The 20769-nt window shown below is 42.7% G+C and overlaps 1 protein-coding gene across 2 annotated transcripts in view; it reads left to right on the forward strand.

The window, feature by feature from the left end:
* Positions 1-1159: 1159 nt before the first annotated feature.
* Positions 1160-20769, forward strand: part of LOC114239878 (uncharacterized) — a 48535-nt gene continuing 28925 nt past the window's right edge. The window contains exons 1-20 of one of the 2 annotated variants that reach the window (XM_089728024.1): positions 1160-1337; positions 1790-2529; positions 3119-3401; positions 3965-4173; positions 5110-5255; positions 6146-6294; positions 6713-6918; positions 7390-7559; positions 10298-10443; positions 11468-11602; positions 12494-12645; positions 13618-13843; positions 14358-14485; positions 15654-15782; positions 16484-16634; positions 17048-17236; positions 17542-17687; positions 18345-18752; positions 19251-19344; positions 20105-20265. In XM_089728024.1, coding sequence (XP_089584150.1) covers positions 1305-1337; positions 1790-2529; positions 3119-3401; positions 3965-4173; positions 5110-5255; positions 6146-6294; positions 6713-6918; positions 7390-7559; positions 10298-10443; positions 11468-11602; positions 12494-12645; positions 13618-13843; positions 14358-14485; positions 15654-15782; positions 16484-16634; positions 17048-17236; positions 17542-17687; positions 18345-18752; positions 19251-19344; positions 20105-20265 — 4001 coding nt within the window. In that variant the 5' untranslated portion in view covers positions 1160-1304. Of the gene's footprint in view, positions 1338-1789; positions 2530-3118; positions 3402-3964; positions 4184-5109; positions 5256-6145; positions 6295-6712; positions 6919-7389; positions 7560-10297; positions 10444-11467; positions 11603-12493; positions 12646-13617; positions 13844-14357; positions 14486-15653; positions 15783-16483; positions 16635-17047; positions 17237-17541; positions 17688-18344; positions 18753-19250; positions 19345-20104; positions 20266-20769 lie in introns of those variants that run through there. The other variant, XM_089728025.1, reaches the window with a different exon arrangement.

Genomic DNA, 20769 nt, shown 5'->3' on the forward strand with positions numbered 1-20769 from the left:
GCAATCGCAAAACGACAGGACAATAAATGGTCGCCATGTAAGTTTCAAAAATCTTCTGTTATTCAAGAATCCGCTTCACAATTTCGCCAGAGACACATCTAGTTCGTGGTACCGGAGATGAGATGAAATGGTTAGTAGGGCGCTTCATATTTTTACTCTTCTTCCCACCCTACGGGACACTCTGTCTTCCGCGGTCTCGGGAACACTGCGAGACTCGACACTACTCGACAGTCTGCATCAATAGGAAACCGTGGGGGCTAAAATTCGTGACAAAATAAATTTAGTAAATGATGATGTACAGATGATGTACATGTTCACAAAATAATAAGAATCATTTAAGTGACAAATTTTAGGTTAAAACGTGTCATAATTATGGCTTATTAACCATTTAGTATTCTGTGAAACGAAATAAAACTGCCAAAGCTAAATCTCTTCTCATGAATCGGCGAAACCTTTGGATCTATGGAGGGTTTCGCCTTTCGGTCATAGTTTTGTTTCGGTTCTCTCCTTATTTTGTACAGTACGCAATGCTCTAAGGAATTGTTTAACATAATTTGGCACAGTGGCGTAGCTATACTATCTGAGGCCTATTATAAAATCATTGGATGGGGCCCCAGTAAAAATAGCCACATTGTAATTTAGTTTCAATAATTACTGGATTAGTTATCCAACAATATGATTAATATTGTGTGCATTTTAGTTACTATATTTCTAATAAATTAAATTTTAAAAAGCTTAAATATTACATATTTATAATAAAATAATGATTTAAACCAGACATTATTCTAATAAATAGTTAGAATTCCCCTAACATCATACGTCGCTAGCCTGCCAACGTCACAAAAAGTACATTTTGGGTCAACAAAATACGGGGATTCCCAGTGTCTTTAGTTGCGCCTCCATACTTGCGCCTCCATACTTCCGTGACAAAAATTGAGCAACCAATGGAAACGTTCAAAATGGAACTTTTTTTAGAAATCTTTGAAATCTTAACAATTTATTTGACCATGGTTTGGTCACTTTTATTTTCAGTTAATAACCAATTTAATTCTACATTATCAGTTAAAATTACAAAATTTGTAAAAATAGACTTGGCTGTACAGGGTGTCTTCTCTCGGTCTATCTAAATTAAGAACCAAATTAAAAAAACAAACGTGATACATGTTATTGTTTTCTCTATGAATGAACTGAATTAAATGACTTCAATTGTTTTTCTTAATTTGCAAAACAAAGGTTTCATAAAAAAATGGTTACCAATTCTTCAGTTTAAAAATATAATAATTTTGGAGTGATTTGCTTTAAACATGGCTACTATGGTAAAAGAAAAACGTCGTGAGGTAATAATTTATAGCAGAAAATACATACATAGTTATCAACATGAAAACAGTGTTGATTTACGCAGTGCTTAGGTTTAGTCATAACATTAAATTCCCTTTATTTTATATTTTTGCTTCTATAAATTGATCAAATTTTATATATTAAATTAATGTAAATATGTACCTTTTGATAGCTTCCTGTCGGTAGTAAACAATGTTCATAAAATTCTCAGACTTACAAATGTTTGAATTTGTAAAGGATGGAAGTCTATAAAAACAAAAATAATGTACAAATGATAGCAATGTCAATATAGAAGCAGCTCAGGATAGCTAATACTGCATATTTGACTTCTTTTAGTACAGTGGCATCGATTGTGATTTGATACAAAGTGATTTTCTTCTGCCTGATGTGATGCTGCATTCCTGCAGAAAATATACAATAAGACAAAGTATATAAAGTCCTTTTTTTCCAGAAAAAGAAAACTAAAGAGAAATTGAGTAGTAAAAGTACAGATATTCAGCTATCAGAGAGTGATGTTGTTGCATGTCCAAGCTCAGATGCTACTATTTCTCAGACCCTCGAATTAGTGATAGACACAAGTGATAAAACTTCAACAGTTCCTATTAAATTTCAAGATGTGAATGTAATAGAAAGCAAAAGTGTAATGAAAATCTCGGAAAGCAAATTGAAAATGGTAGAAAGCAAAAATGTTGAAGAAGCTAGTGAGAATAGTAAGACTATGACAGATACATATAAAGAATTAAATTCAAAATTGGAACGTTTGATTATACCCAACCAGTGTTATGACATCACTGAGCAAAGAGAACTAGCTCATCCAGATGCGTATAATACAAGAGTAAGAGACTGTTTAACAAACGAATCCTCTAACTATTCTGTACATACAAATGAAGAAAGCATAGCAATAGTAGAAAGTGGTATTAATAATATAGGCCTGGCTGAAGCTTTAACACCTTCAGCTCCTATGTTAAAGGAAGAAGTACACAAACCACCTCAGCAGTCAATTTATGAAGTTCCAGAGAAAGTTGAGGAGCCAAGAGTTAAGTGTATTCCGTTAGATGAGGCAATTAATTTATTTGCCAGGAAAGAGTTTGAGCTTATAAAATCTTTGAGTGAGAAGGAAGAAACTATTGTTGAAGCTGGACCTTCATCAGGGCCTGAGCATCCTTTGGTTGATCTGCTGTCTACATTCAGGTTATAAGTGTTATGATTTCATTAAAACTTATATTCATCAAATAGGTCAATTAACACATATATGAAACTAAAATAAGACTTATCACAATAATACTATGTTTGTGGTAGGCAGCTGCTTGGCTCTGTCCCTAGCATTACTGAAGTCCAGGGGCGACAGTAACCACTCACCATCAGGTGGGCCGTATGCTCGTCTGCCTACAAGGGCAATAAAAAAAAAAAAATTATACTATGTATTAAAATTTTATTATTATTTTTATGTACTATCATATTTTACTGAAACCCTCAGCCTTCAAAATGTGAATTCCTCCACCCACTAAACACAAGGTTGAAGTCTCACTTTTATTGTATAACAACTTAACTTTCAAATGGGAACGTCTAACTGCTTCATGGCCAAGAATGGTGAGATAGTATTTATTCCTGAGGACTTACGATATGCCATTTCACCAGTAAACAAATATTTGGATTCATGTACATTTGTGCTATAAGCCGAGTTCAAGTAAGACATTAGGACAAAGACATCCCCAGTTTTTTAGATATTTGACAAGTTTCCTCTGTAGAAAATTAAAAATTATTTTCTAACATTTTTTAGTTCATCACTTAGAGCTGTAGAAAGGGAACGCACGAAAATAACTCTTGGTTTTATCGAAGAGGAGTCCTCCAGATCGAGACTATGGTTGATTGAAAAGCGTTACATAAAAGCAAAGGAGCAGTGCAGATGTGGTGCCAAAGTATATGTGCAAGCGTCATATGAACATGCACAGCTGTTAAAAGAAAAGCTTCCTGCAGCTAAGCTCACACTAGAAGGACTGCTGAGAGACATAACGGATTCATACTGTCATCATCAACATGAAGCCTTGTTAGCACATTGTGAGGTAAGGGTTTCGTAACTATGTTGCCTACTATTTAAATTAAATTTCAGTTTAAGTTTTATAGTTTGGTCTAGAATTTCTCAAATTTAAATAGTGTTACGTGCTGGGGTTCGAGATAAATAAAAATTCTACCAGAGTACAACTTTTCAACACTTTGAACACTTAAAACACTCAACAAACACTTTAAAACTCTCAATTCGCTTCTTCCGCTTCGCTTCAGGTGACCCGTTCGCTGTTTCGCTTCGAGTAATTCCGATTACTAACTGACTGCGTGCCATTTCTACAATGCTTTTATAGCCGATACCTCATCCCTAGAATTATCGAAAATATTCCACACATCTCTAGTAGTAGTTCTCGCTATTTGACAATAGATAGCGTTGTACTTCTCGGGCGTTCTAGGTGCCACTAGGTCCTTCGATATTCGTTCGACTCTTCGGCGATAGATGGCGTTACTCTTACCGGCGTAACAGTAGGAACCTCACTTTTATTATATCAGCAATAGACTTAATGATTATTACTGCGTAAATTAATATTGTAAAAAATTAAAGGATTTATTTTCAATGCAGATTGAAGAACTGCTATCTGAAATAGTGAAGAGCTCTAAAAGTGAGATCCGCGAAGCGTTGTCCCTAGTGCTGCAAGCATTGAAGCTAAGTGACAGTTCACCAACAGTGCTGTCTACTGCCTTACTGCGGTGGGCGAGAGCACTCAGTACTGCATTACTGGAGGGCAGCGATGTGAGGCAGCTGCTGTTTCTCATACATCACTTGTTCAGGTGCCAAAAAGTACTCACAGTTTGGAATCTATCCTGATATAGTAGTTACTAATTGGAGAATGGAAAGGTTTACCCAATATAATTTAGAAGTCGTCGTGGCCTAAAGTATAAGACGTCCGGTGCATTCGTATGTAGCGATGCACCGGTGTTCGAATCCCGCAGGCGGGTACCAATTTTTTCAATGAAATACGTACTTAACAAATGTTCACGATTGACTTCCACGGTAAAGGAATAACATCGTGTAATAAAAATCAAACCCGCAAAATTATCTCTCTTGTGAGTCCGCACGGGTAGGTACCACCACCCCGCCTATTTCCGCCGTGAAGCAGTAATGCGTTTCGGTTCGAAGGGTGGGGTAGCCGTCGTAACTATACTGAGACCTTAGAACTTATATCTCAAGGTGGGTGGCGCATTTACGTTGTAGATGTCTATGGGCTCCAGTAACCACTTAACACCAGGTGGGCTGTGAGCTCGTCCATCCAACTAAGCAATAAAATATATATATATATAGCATTTAAGTGTAAACGTATTCTAGAAAAACTTTTAAGATAAGATTTATTTTCATAATCAATCTGAAAATTATAATGCGAGGGGCGAAAGGCTATTTGCTTTAAGCGACATTTCGCTTTATACGCGATGTTTATCTTTGTAATAATTAAAGGTGCATTTTATTTGGTATAAGCATAAACCGTTTGATGTTTTTAATTGAAATTCAATTAAGTTTACTCTGTTCAAACAGCTGGAGATGTTTTTTTTTTTTGTGATGGTATTATTTCCAAATAATAAACTTTAAATGGCCCCTACAAAGTTGCAATAATGTCGCTTAAACCAAATAGCCTTTCACCTCTTGCATGGTTGATATCACACGAAAATGAGATGATAGAAGCAATGCTAGTATTCTTGTGGATTAACAGCTGTTTTTTTATTTTTTTACAGACAATCTCATTCAGTTGAATGGGCGTCATCGTTCATAAACTTGGCAGTTCGGGACAGTGTGTCGGCTGCACAGATGATCGCCCTCCTGGACATCCTGCTTGCTCTGCCGAAGGCCACTCCGGAGCCTGCTTTGGAATGTACTGAGGGTACGCTTTCTTCTTCTAAGCAATAAAAAAAAAAAAGAAAAAAAAAAAAACATGGTTTCAAGTTTTTTTTTAATTGCTTATATGGGTGGACGAGCTCACAGCCCACCTGATGTTAAGTGGTTACTGGAGCCCATAGACATCTACAACGTAAATGCGCCACCCACCTTAAGATACATAAGTTGTAAGGTCTCAAGTATAGTTACAACAACGCATTACTGCTTCACGGTAGAAATATGCAGGGTGGTGGTACCAACCCGTGCGGACTCGCAAGAGGTCCTACCACCAGTGGTTTCAAGTATTCGTGACTTTGGAAGTTTTTTTACCATATTTGTTATTTGCAACATTGTCATTCTTTTAAGTAAAATGTTTAGCCATTTATTCCAAAATAATATCTTATATACACATGTTTCATCAAAGTCAGGGCCAGACTTGTTTTAAAAAATGCTTTTCAAAGCTTGATTAAGATAAATATGATCAGTATTATGTTCCACTGATGTGAAAGAATCATGGCTCTTCATGGAAGCTTCACTCGGAATAATTGTAATTAATACGTTTTTATTAGCTTCAGACGTATGTATGTTAGTATGTAATGGAATCTTTGAACATGATTTTGGCCCCCTTCAAAATGTCGAATTAACTCAAAATTTGGTATACTTATTAAGCACCGACGACAATTCAATATTTTAAAAAAATATTGAAAAAATTGAAATTCAACTAAAAAATTAATAATAAATAAGTTTAAAAAAAAAAAGATTTTTTTTAAAACAAAATCATTTTTTCTTATACTTTTTTTTATTCAAATTTATTAAGATATATTTTTTATTTTTTAGTGGGAATTTCTATAAAAGCGTTTTTTTTTTAACAGTTATTTATTTTATTTTTATTATCAGAGAGCGAAGATGCTTGGGAGGAAGTGGACAAACATGGCGCCGGTGGTGCGGTCAGCGAGGGTAAGATGCGGGAAAAGGACATGTTGTCACTCCTGAACGCCTTCCCTCTGAGAGACCTGGTTGCAAGGCTGGTGGCCATTACACACGCGGTAAGTATTTGTTTATTGAAATTAAATATTATCACATAATTTAATTAGTACTTTCATACAAAATAGTGATTCGTAATCTATACTAATATTATAAAGAGGAAAGATTTGTTTGTTTGTTTGTTTGTATTAAATTGGCTTCGAAACTACTGAACCGATTTAAAAAAATCTTTCACTGTTGAAAAGCTACGCTATCCCCGGGTGACATAGGCTATATTTATTATAATTTAAAAAAAAATAGGGATCCTTACTGAAACTCCAATAATATAACCCAATGTGTAAAAAAATTACCTAAAATTCTTTACATCGCGTGCACTGTTACCCAAGCAAAGCCGGGGTGGGCAGCTAGTTAATTATAATTCGTTAGTAAAAGTATAATGTAAAATGAGTAGTATGAAGGTTAATTATTATAATTGTTTAGGATATAAAACAAGTCCGCGAATCGGAGTGGGTGGATCGCGGCGGCGGCGGAGCGGTGCTGCGCGCGTGTGCGGGCGTGCGCACGTGGCTGCACGTGCTGCGCCGCGCCGCCGCCCGGCACGTGCACTACACGCGCCTGCGGGCGGCTCTGGCGCACCTCGCCCGCGCCGCCATGACCGCCCTCTGCTCGCTGCATATGCGCTCTAGGTTATTATATTGTTTCGTGATCTTGAAAATGTTCATTGTTTTTGTTTCTCAACAAATCTAGTGAAAAAAAAATCATATGGTATATGATGTTATTGTTCTTTTAAAAAGTTAACTCTAAGATGGATAGTAGATAGAATTCTGTAAGTATTTGAAGGGTTTCAAGAACGGTTTGCCGCGTGCCTCACGCACTAAAAAAATACCTTCATAAACTATAACAGTAGTGGTATAAAAAAAACACAATTTCGTGTACTTTAATGTTTGTGATATTTGTTTTTTATTGCGTATACTAGGTGCATCACAACATGAATACCCCAACCCACCGACTTTGATTGTTGATTGCTCTAATGGCGAATTTATATACGGGGTTTTGGTATCTACATGTGCGAGCTTGTAGCACGCCCTACCACCAGTGAATCGATTATTCTATCGATTCGATTCGATTTCTAACGATTTAATGTAATGTGTATACAGACACCTATATCGGGATGAGTTGAAAGAAAAAATCGATGCCGAGCTGGAGGCGGTGTTCGCAGAAGGGGTGAGCATGTCCAGCGCGTCGGAGCTGCCCGCGCTGCCCGCCGCGCTGCTGGGCCGCCGCGGGGCCATGGACTACTGCGTGTGCCACGCCGTCTCTCTGCACGGTCAGCACGGACTCATGGAACTATATTTTTTTTTTTTGACTTAGATGATTGGAGATCTCACAGCCCACCTGGTGTTAAGTGGTTACTGGAGCCCATAGACATGTACAACGTAAATGCGCCACCCACCTTGAGATATGAGTTCTAAGTTCTCAGTATAGTTACAACGGCTGCCCCACCCTTCAAACCGAAACACATTACTGCTTCACGGTAGAAATAGGCGGGGTGGTAGCTACCTACCCGTGCGGACTCACAAGAGGTCCTACCACCAGTATTTACGCAAATTATAATTTTGCGGGTTTGATTTTTATTACACGATGTTATTCCTTCACCGTGGCAGTCAATCGTGGACATTTGTTAGTACGTATTTCATTAGAAAAATTGGTACCCGCCTGCGGGATTCGAACACCGGTACATCGCTAGATCTAGATGCACTGGACGTCTTGTCCTTTAGGTCACGACGACTTCAAATCTTCGACTTTTGTATGAGCCGAAGTGAAAACTTCCTTAGGGCCGTTTTGTTTAATGCTTATAGTCGCCCCCTCCCCCTTTAAACACAATGCATGACTATTTCGCGGCAGAAATAGCTATAGCGCTCATATGTCTATTTAGTTTCATATTCCGTCCTACCATCTTGAGACATGAGGTCGAATTCTCAATTGTGATGTTCATCTGTGTGCTTCTCGATCGGGGAAAAGTTAAGTCAAATATGGAGTTGGAGTCGGCTGTTGCCGAACGTCGGTGGTCCCGACATGGTGGTGCGCCGCCTCTACACGGGGGTGGTGCGGTCGATGGCACTGTACGGGGCTCCCGTATGGTGCCACGCCCTGACCCGCGATAACGTCGCAGCGTTGCGACGTCCGCAGCGGGCGATTGCGGTCAGGGCGGTTCGCGGGTACCGCACCGTCTCCTTCGAGGCGGCGTGCGTGCTCGCCGGGACGCCTCCCTGGGACCTGGAAGTGGAGGCGCTCGCTGCGGATTACGCGTGGCGATGCGATCTCCGCTCCAGGGGGGAGCCGCGTCCCGGCGCGGCGGAAGTTCGAGCGCGGAAGCTTCAATCTCGGCGTGCCGTGCTCGAGGCGTGGTCTCGGCGCCTGGCGGACCCCACCTACGGGCGACGAACCGTCGAGGCGATCCGCCCGGTCCTCTCGGACTGGGTGAATCGCGACCGAGGACGTCTCACCTTCCGAGCGACGCAGGTGCTCACGGGACACGGCTGTTTCGGTCGTTACCTGCACCTCGTCGCCCGGAGGGAGCCGACGCCGAAGTGCCACCACTGCAGTGGCTTTAACGAGGACACGGCGGAGCACACGCTCGCATACTGCCCCGCTTTCGCGGAGCAGCGCTGCGTCCTCGTTGCAAAAATAGGACCGGACTTGTCGCTTCCGACCGTCGTGGCTACGATGCTCGGCAGCGACGAGTCCTGGCAGGCGATGCTCGACTTCTGCGAGTCCACTATCTCGCAGAAGGAGGCAGCGGAACGGGAGAGGGAGAGCTCTTCTTCCCTCTCGGCGCCGTGCCGCCGCCGTCGAGCCGGGGCTCGGAGGAGGGCGTTTGTCCAGCTCCGGCCCCTATGAGGAGGCAGTCTCCTCCCGGTGATGGTCACGGGGCGACCTAAGGGGGTTGAGGCTGCGCCGCACGCTACCGTCGCTCTAGCGCGCTGGCACCAGGAGGACGGGACGGCGCGTCGGCGGCTGCGGACTGCGATGCGGTCCGCATTTTCGTCGTCGCTGTCGTCGCCGAACATACTGTTGAAGAGCAACCCGGTCGGCGGTGTATCGCGTTCCGACCCGGCAGGCTGGTTCTGGCCCAGCAGGGTATCCCGGAACACCAGCGGCACCGCCCGGGCGGCCTGGTAGGGCCGCCGTACCGCGGAGACCGACGTCGTTGGTCGTCGACTATCGCCTCGACGACCCGTCGGTCGGGCGTCCTCGGGGTGGCGCCGCGTGTCTGGTTGTAGTGTTGATCGCGGGAACCCCCCTACTCTGAACGGGTTCTGACCCCGGACGGAGATCGGACGTCGGGTGTAAGAGTGCAGGGGAGTCGTTTAGTGGGTGGGCCCTAAAATCCTTGGGCCCGCGATCTGCTCTCAACACCTGCAGATCGTTGAGTCTCACATACCCCGCCCTAGGGACCTCGTAGGAGGTTCGGCCACCGGCTCGAAAAAAAAAAAAAAAAAAATGTATGGAGTTGGAACCTAGCGGCAAACTTAGATAAAAGTAGACATTCTAAGTTCTAATTCGTTGAGTTTGTGTCTTAACATATCGACGCTTGAAAGGCAAACGTGACTAAGCGACAATGCGTGAACTTTACAGTAGACTAATTTAAAGTTGAAATACTTGAAAAAATTATATTTTAACGAATCTAGCTGTAGGGTTGAAATGATTTTAATAGACCTAGAAATATATTTTTTTTGCGCATCGAATATGGTTATTGCTTATAATTTATGTATAAAGCAGTTATTGTCGCTTAGTCACGTTTTTTTATTTATTTTTTATTGCTTAGATGGGTGGACGAGCTCACAGCCCACCTGGTGTTAAATGGTTACTGGAGCCCATAGACATCTACAACGTAAATTCGCCACCCACCTTGAGATATAAGTTCTAAGATCTCAAGTATAGTTACAACGGCTGCCCCACCCTTCAAACCAAAACGCATTACTGCTTCACGGCAGAAATAGGCAGACGTTTGCCTTTCAAGCGTCGATATGCATTTGCTCATTACAATGTTCTTCGTTTCAGCTGTGAAACCGAAACCTCTCGAGTCGTTGTCGATGGAGTTGCCGGTGTTGCCATGCGAGAGTCGAGTCAAGATAATAGCGCACGCCGCAATAAATCGCGCACACGACGAGCAACTAGCAAAATTCGTGCTAGAGTTTTTAATTCAGGTAAGTGCGTCAGTGATGAAAGACGTTTCATTTCTGAGACTTTACCACTGTAATTCGACAGAAGTTTTTTTTAATGGATTTTATGATCTGGTAACTAAGACCTTTAGGTCATGTCTTTTAAATTTTAGTTTATATTCATAGTTTTATGAAAAATGATAATATGGAATGAAATGAAATGAAGATGATTTATTTGAGACAATTCATTTTCCCACCTTGTGCACTTTCATAGATATTAAACAGTTATTACACATTTAAACCTGAAAAAACACTAAATAGACAAAATAGAACAAATCACACAACTTCACTCCTCGCGTTCCCGCCAAAAAGTCCTCGACAGAGGTATAAGATATCGGGCAATGATTAACACGTAATGCGTTATCTTAAGATGTCTCGACTTTTTATTGTAGAAGGGCTCATGGTATGCCTAGCGAGAAGCCGAAGTTAAAGTGTCATAACCTTCAAATCTGTACGTGGTAGTCCGTGGTAGGCTAGGAATAGTCAGGGTGGTGGCGGCTACCTAGGCTAGTAACATTATCCGATTCCAGTAACATCCCCTTACTTAAGCATGCTACTGTATCTGACTGGTATCTTTCTCACCGTAGTCTACCAAATTACAGTTTTTTTTAATGCTTAGTTGTGATGTTAAATGGTCACCGGAGCCTAATATGGGTTCTAAGGTTTAAGGTCTTACAGTACAACAGCAGCACCATCCTTCAAGTCGAAACGCATTACCTACGCAGTACCTAACCGTGCGGACTTACAAGACGTCCTATCACCAGTAATATCTTAAAAAGGATCATTTATAGAACAGTGAGATAATTTTGATATCGTCCATGTTATTCGCCCTAATGTAGTAATAGAACTCCTTTCCGGTACTTTCTCTATCAGCCACCGTTGGTTCATACGCTGTAGATCCTATTTACCAATCCTCGCGATATCCGTGACCGTAGGAGGAAGGTGGTAGATCGCGAGTATCCAGCGGCCTAATTGATGCATAACCAGTAAGCTTACAGTAATTCTTCAGATCGGAAATCAACGTAAGACTGAGGAATGTAAAGGCGCCTGCGACAAGGAAGCCCAGAAATGCCTCCCGGCACTGTTGGCCGCGCACCCGCACTTGTACACGACCGCGCTGCACACCTTGGCTCAGTTGAACGAGAGTAAGTATTGCCAGTGCTCAAAAACGTAACGGTGTTGCCGTACTATGTATAGAAAAACATTCGAACAGTACAAAATTAAATTTATGTTTGTTTGATTGTAAGTTTTGTTTACGGCCCAACGCGTGATGTAATTAGTGGAGCTTATGGATATCATGAATACTGAACCCCTTGAGACATAGGGTCTAAGTTTCATTTGTATAACAGCTGTCCAAACCCTTGAAATCTTGAAATATATTCCATATTACTGCTTCGCGACAAATATAAGGCAAGACGGTGGTACCTACTCGTATGGGCTACATTACGTTTTAACCATAGCAATAAATTAAAACTATATCGTTTGGAGCCTCTGGGTCTGCGGAGGGACTTCGGTTTCCTCTGTATTTTGTACCGCATATTCCATGAGGAGTGCTCTGAGGAATTGTTCGAGATGATACCAACGTCTCGTTTTTACCATCGCACCGCCCGCCACCGGAGTAGAGTTCATCCATACTACCTGGAGCCACTGCAGTCATCCACAGTGCGTTTCCAGAGGTCTTTTTTGCCACGTACCATCCGGCTATGGAATGAGCTCCCCTCCACGGTGTTTCCCGAGCGCTATGACATGTCCTTCTTCAAACGAGGCTTGTGGAGAGTATTAAGCGGTAGGCAGCGGCTTGGCTCTGCCCTTGGCATTGCTGAAGTCCATGGGCGACGGTAACCACTCACCATCAGGTGGGCCGTATGCTCGTCTGCCTACAAAGGCAATAAAAAAAAAACAATATTTTTTGGTATTTGCATTTGAATTGGTACTTCGCTTTTATATAACCCTCTGCATCGGTACTGTTATGAATATTTAACGGATCTGTGAACTGCAGTTTGTTGTAAAGCTGACAGAGAGTTGGTCCTGTGGCAGGGAGCCGGTGGACGCGGCGGCGGTGGCGGCGCTGGGGCTGAGCGCGTGGCGCCCCCGCGGCGATGACGTCACGCGCGTGCTGGACGACTGGGCGGGTCGCCGCGCGCCGCTGTCGCTCCTGCTGCTGCAGCTGGACTGCACGCCGCACACGTCAGTCAATTGAGTGTTTTGTTATTGACTATAGTCGTATTTTTAATTAGACGAAGCCAACTAACAGTAGCTAATGTCACTTTGTAAAATAATGTTGCTATATTTAAAGTAATAGTGATGCATTCAGTTCTCGTTCAATCAGATGAATGAACAATGAGTGTGAATAGTTAATCATTTCAAATTATAAAAGAATATTATTTCTATTTTACAATAAAATTGTATTAAGGTGCTCTGATACAAGTTACTAGTAGTATGTAAAACTACAATCAGTTTATTTTTATTTTCATTACCTACCTATAATTGTTATATTTTATAAATCTATAGTTTCAACTACATGATGTATTGAAAATAGGACAGTCTTATAAGTTTCCTCGCAATGTTTAATGTTTAAAATACTCGGTATTCAGTATAGGTAGATAATATAGGAATATAATCGTCGAAAACTCGGTGGTATGTACAAAGCAAGACTAAAATTCGGACCCCGTACCCAATATCGGCACACTAACTATTCACTAGTCACTAGACAATCGAGGTAATTTCATTCATTCAGTTTGCTACAAAGATCCGGCTCGTACAAACTCTTGTTTTCCTCATATTCTTATACGCAGCGGAGTCGTGGACTCTGGGGCAGGTTGTTTGCATGAGTGCGGGAGGAGTGGATTGCTCGTGAGGCGCATAACATCTGCACACAGCAATGATGCTGAATGACGACCACGACCGCTATGACAAGAGTGATACGACAAAAGAAACTAAAACCACAGGGTATACCGGTGGTCGGGCGTCTTGTGAGCCCGGGTAGGTACCGTAGAGCTTATGTCTCAAGATCAGTAGTGATATGTACGTTCTCGATGTCCATGGGTCTTTTATAACCTGAACTCGATCACCCGTCTAAGCAGTTGTGGTGTAGTTGTTCCGTCTATTGTATTCAAAACTGGACCATATTTCCTAACAAGTAATGACGATGGTCTGCAGCGGGATGTCATTAGAGACTCAGCTGAGTATCTGCAGCTGGCTGGTGTCGTATGCGGGGTCCGGTCCGGCGCCCGAGTGGTGCTGGGCAGTGCTGCGGCGCTCCGCCCTGCACGGCGCGCTGTGGGGCCGCGCCGCCGACCCGCCCCCGCCACCCGCCCGACCCACAGAACCCTTCGCTATAGCATTCCAGTTATTATCCAGCTCCTGGGGACACTCCATTCCGCTGGTAAATTAAACTTTTGATGTGAATACATTTATTACATCCTCTGAAACTTTTTCGTCTGTGTAGCATGTCGCGTGACGGTCGGCCGCGGAATAGGGATAAAGTGAGAGGCGCTCGTCAGACCAGCCAAGGCCAATATGGCGGCTTCTATAGTTCGCAGCAGCTGACTGTGTACTGTATCGACTATTACTCATTTGTGCCCGTGCTCCACGCTATTTTGTTTGTGTTTGTCAGTGTTTAATGTAAATGTTGTTTGAAACTTTTTTTTACCGTGGTTTCATAAAACCACACAATCCCTTTTTTAATCTGTGCGACTGTTAACCTGTAGATGCGCCCGTGGACTACTCTAGTCAGGGTTCGACTAACGGTGTTCAGTTTTGTCTCTACCTAACTTCCTAACTGTCGATCGCACGTGTTACCGTGTCGAAGTTATCGCTCGTTTGCACGAGGGACAGCCGATGCAGTAAGGGTCATGTGTCGAGGCGGAGGCGGCTCAGCTGGGCCTGTGTGTCGGCAGATCTGCGCGGAGGGCGTGGGCGCGCTGTGCGAGCTGGCGGCGGCGCGGCCCCGGGACGCCGCGTGCTGTCTGGCGCCGCTCCTGCTGGTCATGGCGCACTCGCCGGAGTCCGTCTCCCTGACGCCCAAGTAACCGAACATATTCACGGACTGAACGAACTGAATGAACGACTGTATGAAAGACTGAATGAACGACCGAATTAACGACTGAATAAAGCTAAACATTAAATATGTCATCAAAAATAACAATATAAGTAAAGAAAACAAAAAATAAACCCAAGAATTTACGGTCTCATATCGCAGGGTCGTTGTAGCACGACAGCGGACGGCTCACGTTTTTACCTCACACCTCAAGTGGGCAGCATTTCCTGTTGCGAGGTCTATGGACCGCGACAACCACTTGACGTGATATGTGTCTCTTTCTCTCTCTCTACAGTTGGACCAAACTGTTAACGTTAAACAATAATCGACTGTGTATTATTACTTTATTGAAGAAATTCTGTTTTTCGAAGATGATTCGCGCCTACGTTATATCTTTTCTTACCTAACATTAGTGTCGATATCTGGTTAATGAAGTTCGGTCCCGAGCCCGTACACGTGGCCGGAGCCCCCTCCCCTTGAATCTACTTGGCTTGTAGTTGTGAAGCCGCAACACACGCAAACACACACACAAGAAGTCGTCGTGGCCTAAAGGATAAGACGTCCGGTGCATTCGTGTTGAAGCGATGCACCGGTGTTCGAATCCCGCAGGCGGGTACCAATTTTTCTAATGAAATACGTACTCAACAAATGTTCACGATTGACTTCCACGGTGAAGGAATAACATCGTGTAATAAAAACCAAACTCGCAAATTATAATTTGCGTAATCACTGGTGGTAGGACCTCTTGTGAGTCCGCACGGGTAGGTACCACCACCCCGCCTATTTCCGCCGTGAAGCAGTAATGCGTTTCGGTTCGAAGGGTGGGGTAGCCGTTGTAACTATACTGAGACCTTAGAACTTATATCTCGAGGTGGGTGGCGCATTTACGTTGTAGATGTCTATGGGCTCCAGTAACCACTTAACACCAGGTGGGCTGTGAGCTCGTCCATCCATCTAAGCAATAAAAATAAAATAAAAAATACACACACACACCAACATTTGAGAATTACAAACACAATAATATCAATAAAATACTAAATGAGTACAACAGGCGTCGCTCAAAGCGCAATTCTTTCGAACCAATAAACAAAATAAGAAATTTGCAAGAAAAGTGGGTAAGTCGATATATTATAAAGGGATTTTTTATAATTTTTAGGTTCGCGGAACTGTTCTCGATCCTGTTGAACGCTCGCCCCACGCTGGTGCAGCGAACACTAGGTCGCGGCGGAGTCGCCGGCTCTGAGATTCTCTTGAGACTCTTCTTGGAACAGCTAGAAAACCATGAGTGAGTAGACCGGACATGTTTCTCTGTCGGCCACGAAGCTCAAAGCAGGATCTCAGTGATTCTAGTGATCCTCAGCAGTCTTCAGAGTGAAATGATGAGAATTCACTGAGGTTGCAATGTTCAGCTATCTGTGACTGACCTCACACTCGTGCTCTTTTAAAGCTAGCACTACAGGTGTAGTTCCCTGGTTGAAAGTATTGACTAACATTACTGAATACAGATAGATAATGAGGGTAGTAAGAAAAGTATTTTGGGATGCACTATGATAACCGGTGACGCATGTTTTTTTACATGTTTATTTATGCAAAACAACCTTAAGGCCGTATGGCTCCAGCGCCCTTTATCTGGCGTGTCAGAGTTAAGAAAAATGTAGTTTTTATTCGGAGCAATTCAAACGTATGCTCCACTTGTATCAACGTGTGTCAACAATCAAATTGTAATTAAATGTAATAAGCTGGATTTCTCAATAAATAATTCTCTAACAGTAAACATAAACATTAGTATTCTCTTTCCCGAATCCGAAGCCGAAATTCAAGCATCTGTCAAATACGTTGTGTTCTGTGATAGTTACCCGTTACAAAAGTATCGTACAAAATCTTTACTGGATAGGGCGTATCGTAAGCCCGCACGGGTAGATACACTCAGTCTACCACGAAGCCTACTTCTGCCAGTGCAAGAACTATTACTGAAGCTCGGTGCAGGTCGTACAACGTGTCCCGCGCGGCCGTGCTGTCGGTGTGGATGCACGCGCTGTGGCGCGGCCCGCCCGCCGCGCTCGCCGTGCTGGACGCCGGCGCCGTGCTGTGCCAGCACTGGGCGCAGCTCGACGACCACGCCACCGCCATGCTGCAGGTGTGGCCAATAACTAATATACTACTTACTACCTATAAAGTGTAGCTTTAGCTAATAGGAATATCTGTATCAACGCCCAATAGTTTCCTAATAATAACACATTTAACTGTTACTATGAAAAATAAAACTATTGTGAATAAAATATGATTCAAACCGTGCTTAGTAATTATTGAAATTAATCATTGCATTATTCAACAAAAAACATATATTCACATGTGACAACATCATAATATGTACACCTGCAGTATAAGCACTCGTTTAAATGTTTCTGTCTACACTGCACTATTATGCTATTTATTTTCTTATGGTACTAATCTCACAATGAAACTGTTTTAATTAATATATATTTTTAAAATATTAAATGAAGTAAACTTAATGTAGGTATGTGAACAAATATTGCACTATGTGAACAGGACGGAAATGCCAAAGAAATAACCGCGAATGCGGTCAGCAACGCGGCGACGGCTCCACTGCTGTGCGAGTGCGTGCTCCGCGCCGCGCACGCCCGCACGCAGCGCACGCACGCGCACGCCCTGCTGCTCGCCGCACTGCGGGCGCAGCACGCGGCCAGACAGCGGATACATGTGGACAATGCGCTGCAGGTATACCACTGCACCAGCCCTGGCTGTCAAAGTCATTAAAAGCCATTAAAAGTCATTAAAAGTCATAAAAATTTTTCTATAAAAGCGTCTTTTGTTAGTTTTTTTAAACTATTATTTATTTTTCTTTTTTTAATTAATTTTTTTTTTTTTTTAAATATTGAATTGTCTTCGGTCCTTAATAAGTATGTATACCAAATTTCAAGTTATTCCGACGTTTTGAAGGGGCTCAAAATTATGTTCAAAGATTCCGTTACAAACATACGTCTGAAGCTAATAAAAGCGTATTACTATATGGTTTCCTATAGCAAATAGGATTGAAGATGAGCTCGGAGGAGCTGGTGATATATCGTGCCGGCAACGCGGTTTTGTCAGCCCCGCCGCAGCATCCCGCTCATCTGACCCTTTGGAGGCTGTTCATGCATCTCTATTTAGAACAAGTATCGGCTAACGCGTGAGTTTATTGTGAAATATGAAACTTCTTCAGTGTTTTTCTGGAACTAGTCCAAAGTTGTTTATAATGATTTTTTAGATGTACATGGAATGAGGTTCTTTAATGAGATCCCTTGTATAGAGCTGGCTTATCTATCTGTTAAAGTGTAGAAAACAGTCCGCCATCTTGAAAGTGCTCACTGAAGGGCCATTCGACTCTGGCAACATCTACAATGTACTTACTGTTGGAACTTTTTGGCGGGAACGCGAGGAGTGAAGTTGTGTGATTTGTTTTATTTTGTCTGTTTAGTGTTTCTTCGGGTTTAAATGCGTAATAATGGTGGTTTATTAACTGTTTAATATCTGTGAAAGTGCACAAATGTGGGAAAATGAAACAAATCCGCTGGACGTAACTTCTCGGGATCTTCCAAAAGTCCACTGAAAAAATCTCAGTAAATGACCACAATTTTACTGAGATTATATTTCATCCCATATTATCTCATCTCATTTCATTTAATTTCATCCCAGTTGATTAATGTCCCATGTTAAACAAATTCATTACATTTCTCTTCATATTATCATTTTTCAGAAAAATAACGAAATAAATTAAAATAAGACATGACAAGGTCTTAGTTTCCAGGTCATAAAATCCCTTAAAAAAAAAAACTTACTGTTGTAGCGTTATAGTGCGGGCTTATTCCGGGAACGACCCCTGTCCGGCGGCCGGGCCCCTTTTCTACAGCGGCATCATAAAGACACGCTCTCTCGGTCACATCAAGAAACGTCTCCAAGAGCTGGCGGCCCACCATAAAGCCGAAGCCGACAAAATAAAGGAGATTTTAAGTGACAAAGTCGAAATAAAATCCGCCGAAATTGCCAGCACGTCGCAGAGGGCCGACGGTGAGCTGTTTAAAGATCTGACCATCGCGGATTTGACCGGAGAGTCGAGCGACAGCGACTCGGGGGAGGGAGAGTGGGGCGACGGGGGAGACGGCGAGGGTGACGCCGCCCCGGGCAACACAACGAGAAACACAGAATTCGATGTCAGTAAAATCGATCTATTGAACTACTACATCGGCGCCCACAAGTAAGTGCACTCTTGTAATATAGCTGTAATTGTTCAAAATTCGTATTCAGTTGGATTTCTCATTAGTGTTTATTGAAGTTATTTAAATAACTGCGACATCGACGTCTTGTGAGTCCGGACGGGTAGGTACCACCACCCTGCCGATTTCTGCCGTGAAGCAGTAATGCGTTTCGGCTTGAAGGATGGGGCAGCCGTTGTAACTAAACTGAGACCTTAGAACTTATATCTTAATGTGGGTGGCGTATTTACGTTGTAGATGTCTATGGGCTCCAGTAACCACTTAACACCAGGTGGGCTGTGAGCTCGTCCACTCATCGTAAGCATTAAAAAAAATCGTATTAAGGACTAAAATAAACAATGCAATGTCACAAGGATTACCCACATATGAGCCATCATGTGTCGTGTATAAAATGTGTAGTTAATAATTACTAAGAACGGAATAGTCGTTTAGATTCTGATATAAAGGGCATTAGTTAGATTACGTTTACGTTTCGCCAGAATGATGCTGATGTACCTGCGCTGGCTGGAGGACGGAGAGCGGGTCACCGCCCGACAGCACCACGCCGACCTGACCAGCTTCATGACGCAGCAGGTAGTGTTCCACCACATTCTGTAAGGCCAACACAAACTGGGTTGTAATTTTTAATAGAGGCTTGGGTTAACGACAAAGGGGAAATCTTCTACCGAGCCTGGTGTTATTTTTTTTAAACTTAAGCTGATGGCCTTGAAAAGCCATTTCAGCGTAACCCTAACAAGTAGGTGAGCTCACGGGGCTCAAACCTGACGACGTTGCTAACACTAACTGTAGTAAGAGCAGTGCTTCGCAGAATCTACCACCGGATCCATAACGCGACCCACTGAGAAGATCCGGCGAAAAATTCAGTGCGCTGTGTCTGTGGGTTAGTTTACTCGTCGAGCCTTTCGTCGCCAGCGACAGGTTCGGCGAGAACGGTGACCGGTGTTTGTGGTACCTAAAACCACCGTTAATTGATCTGGAAGATCCGTAATGACGTGTTTAGGGCGACGTCGACTGCTTACCATTCGGTCCGCAGGATCGGGTATGTAGTTAGCGGCGGTCACGATGAGAGGGTTCTTGTGTCGTGCCGCTTTATCGAATTGGAGTGTTGTATGTCGAGACTTGTGTATATATGTAAGCTTATCTTGAGAAAAAGGTCGTTAGCGGGATTCAGTCATCTGTCAAATAACTTGTGTTCTGTGATAGCTCCCCGCTACACAGGTATCGTACAAAATCTTTACTACACTCATTCTACCGCGACGCCTATCCCCCCTCACCTAACCCTCTGATGTATCAATTGACAAACGAAATTCCAAAACCAAAAAAAAATATTTAGTGTTTAGAAGCCGGCTGGCGTCACGCGCTGCGTCAGCTCCGCCCCCCTCCCGCGCCGGAGCCGGACCCCCCTCCGGCGCCCGTCGCCGCCGACCCTCCCAAGTCACAGTTTGCAGTCGGCCTTGATTCCATACTCAGTATCGAACAGAAATCACGAAAAAGGTATGGTTTTACCGGTGTACTTCTCACACGCCGTGCCCTAACCAATCTGATACATTTATACCAATATATAAATCTACAGTGGTTTTACGGATGTTCCGTTATAACTACTGAACCGTGCATCTGATTGACTTGAAACTTGGTATCCGTGTAGAAAATACATGTACTTAATGGATAGGCTAATATATGAGTGTTGGACTCCCTAATAATAATGAAAATAAATAATAATGTTCATTTTCAATGCCCAGCAAAGCGGGCGAGTACGGCTAGTATTTTTTTAAAGTATTTAGTAAGGTAATTAAAGTATGTACTGTAGTTATATGACCGGATTGATTGAATAACTTAGCCTTATGATTTGTAATAGCAAACTATTGATTTCATTAAATTACAAATAGTAGCATAGTTTTCATAGTTTTTTTTAAATATTAACATAATATAGTATGTACTTATGTGACTTAATTTTTCAATTGTGCGTCTGTAAGTTCTCAAGTAGACGCGTATTAAAAA

This window comes from Bombyx mandarina, chromosome 06, assembly GCF_030267445.1.
Source record: "Bombyx mandarina strain Sakado chromosome 06, ASM3026744v2".
In the NCBI taxonomy this organism is placed as follows: Eukaryota; Metazoa; Arthropoda; class Insecta; order Lepidoptera; family Bombycidae; genus Bombyx; species Bombyx mandarina.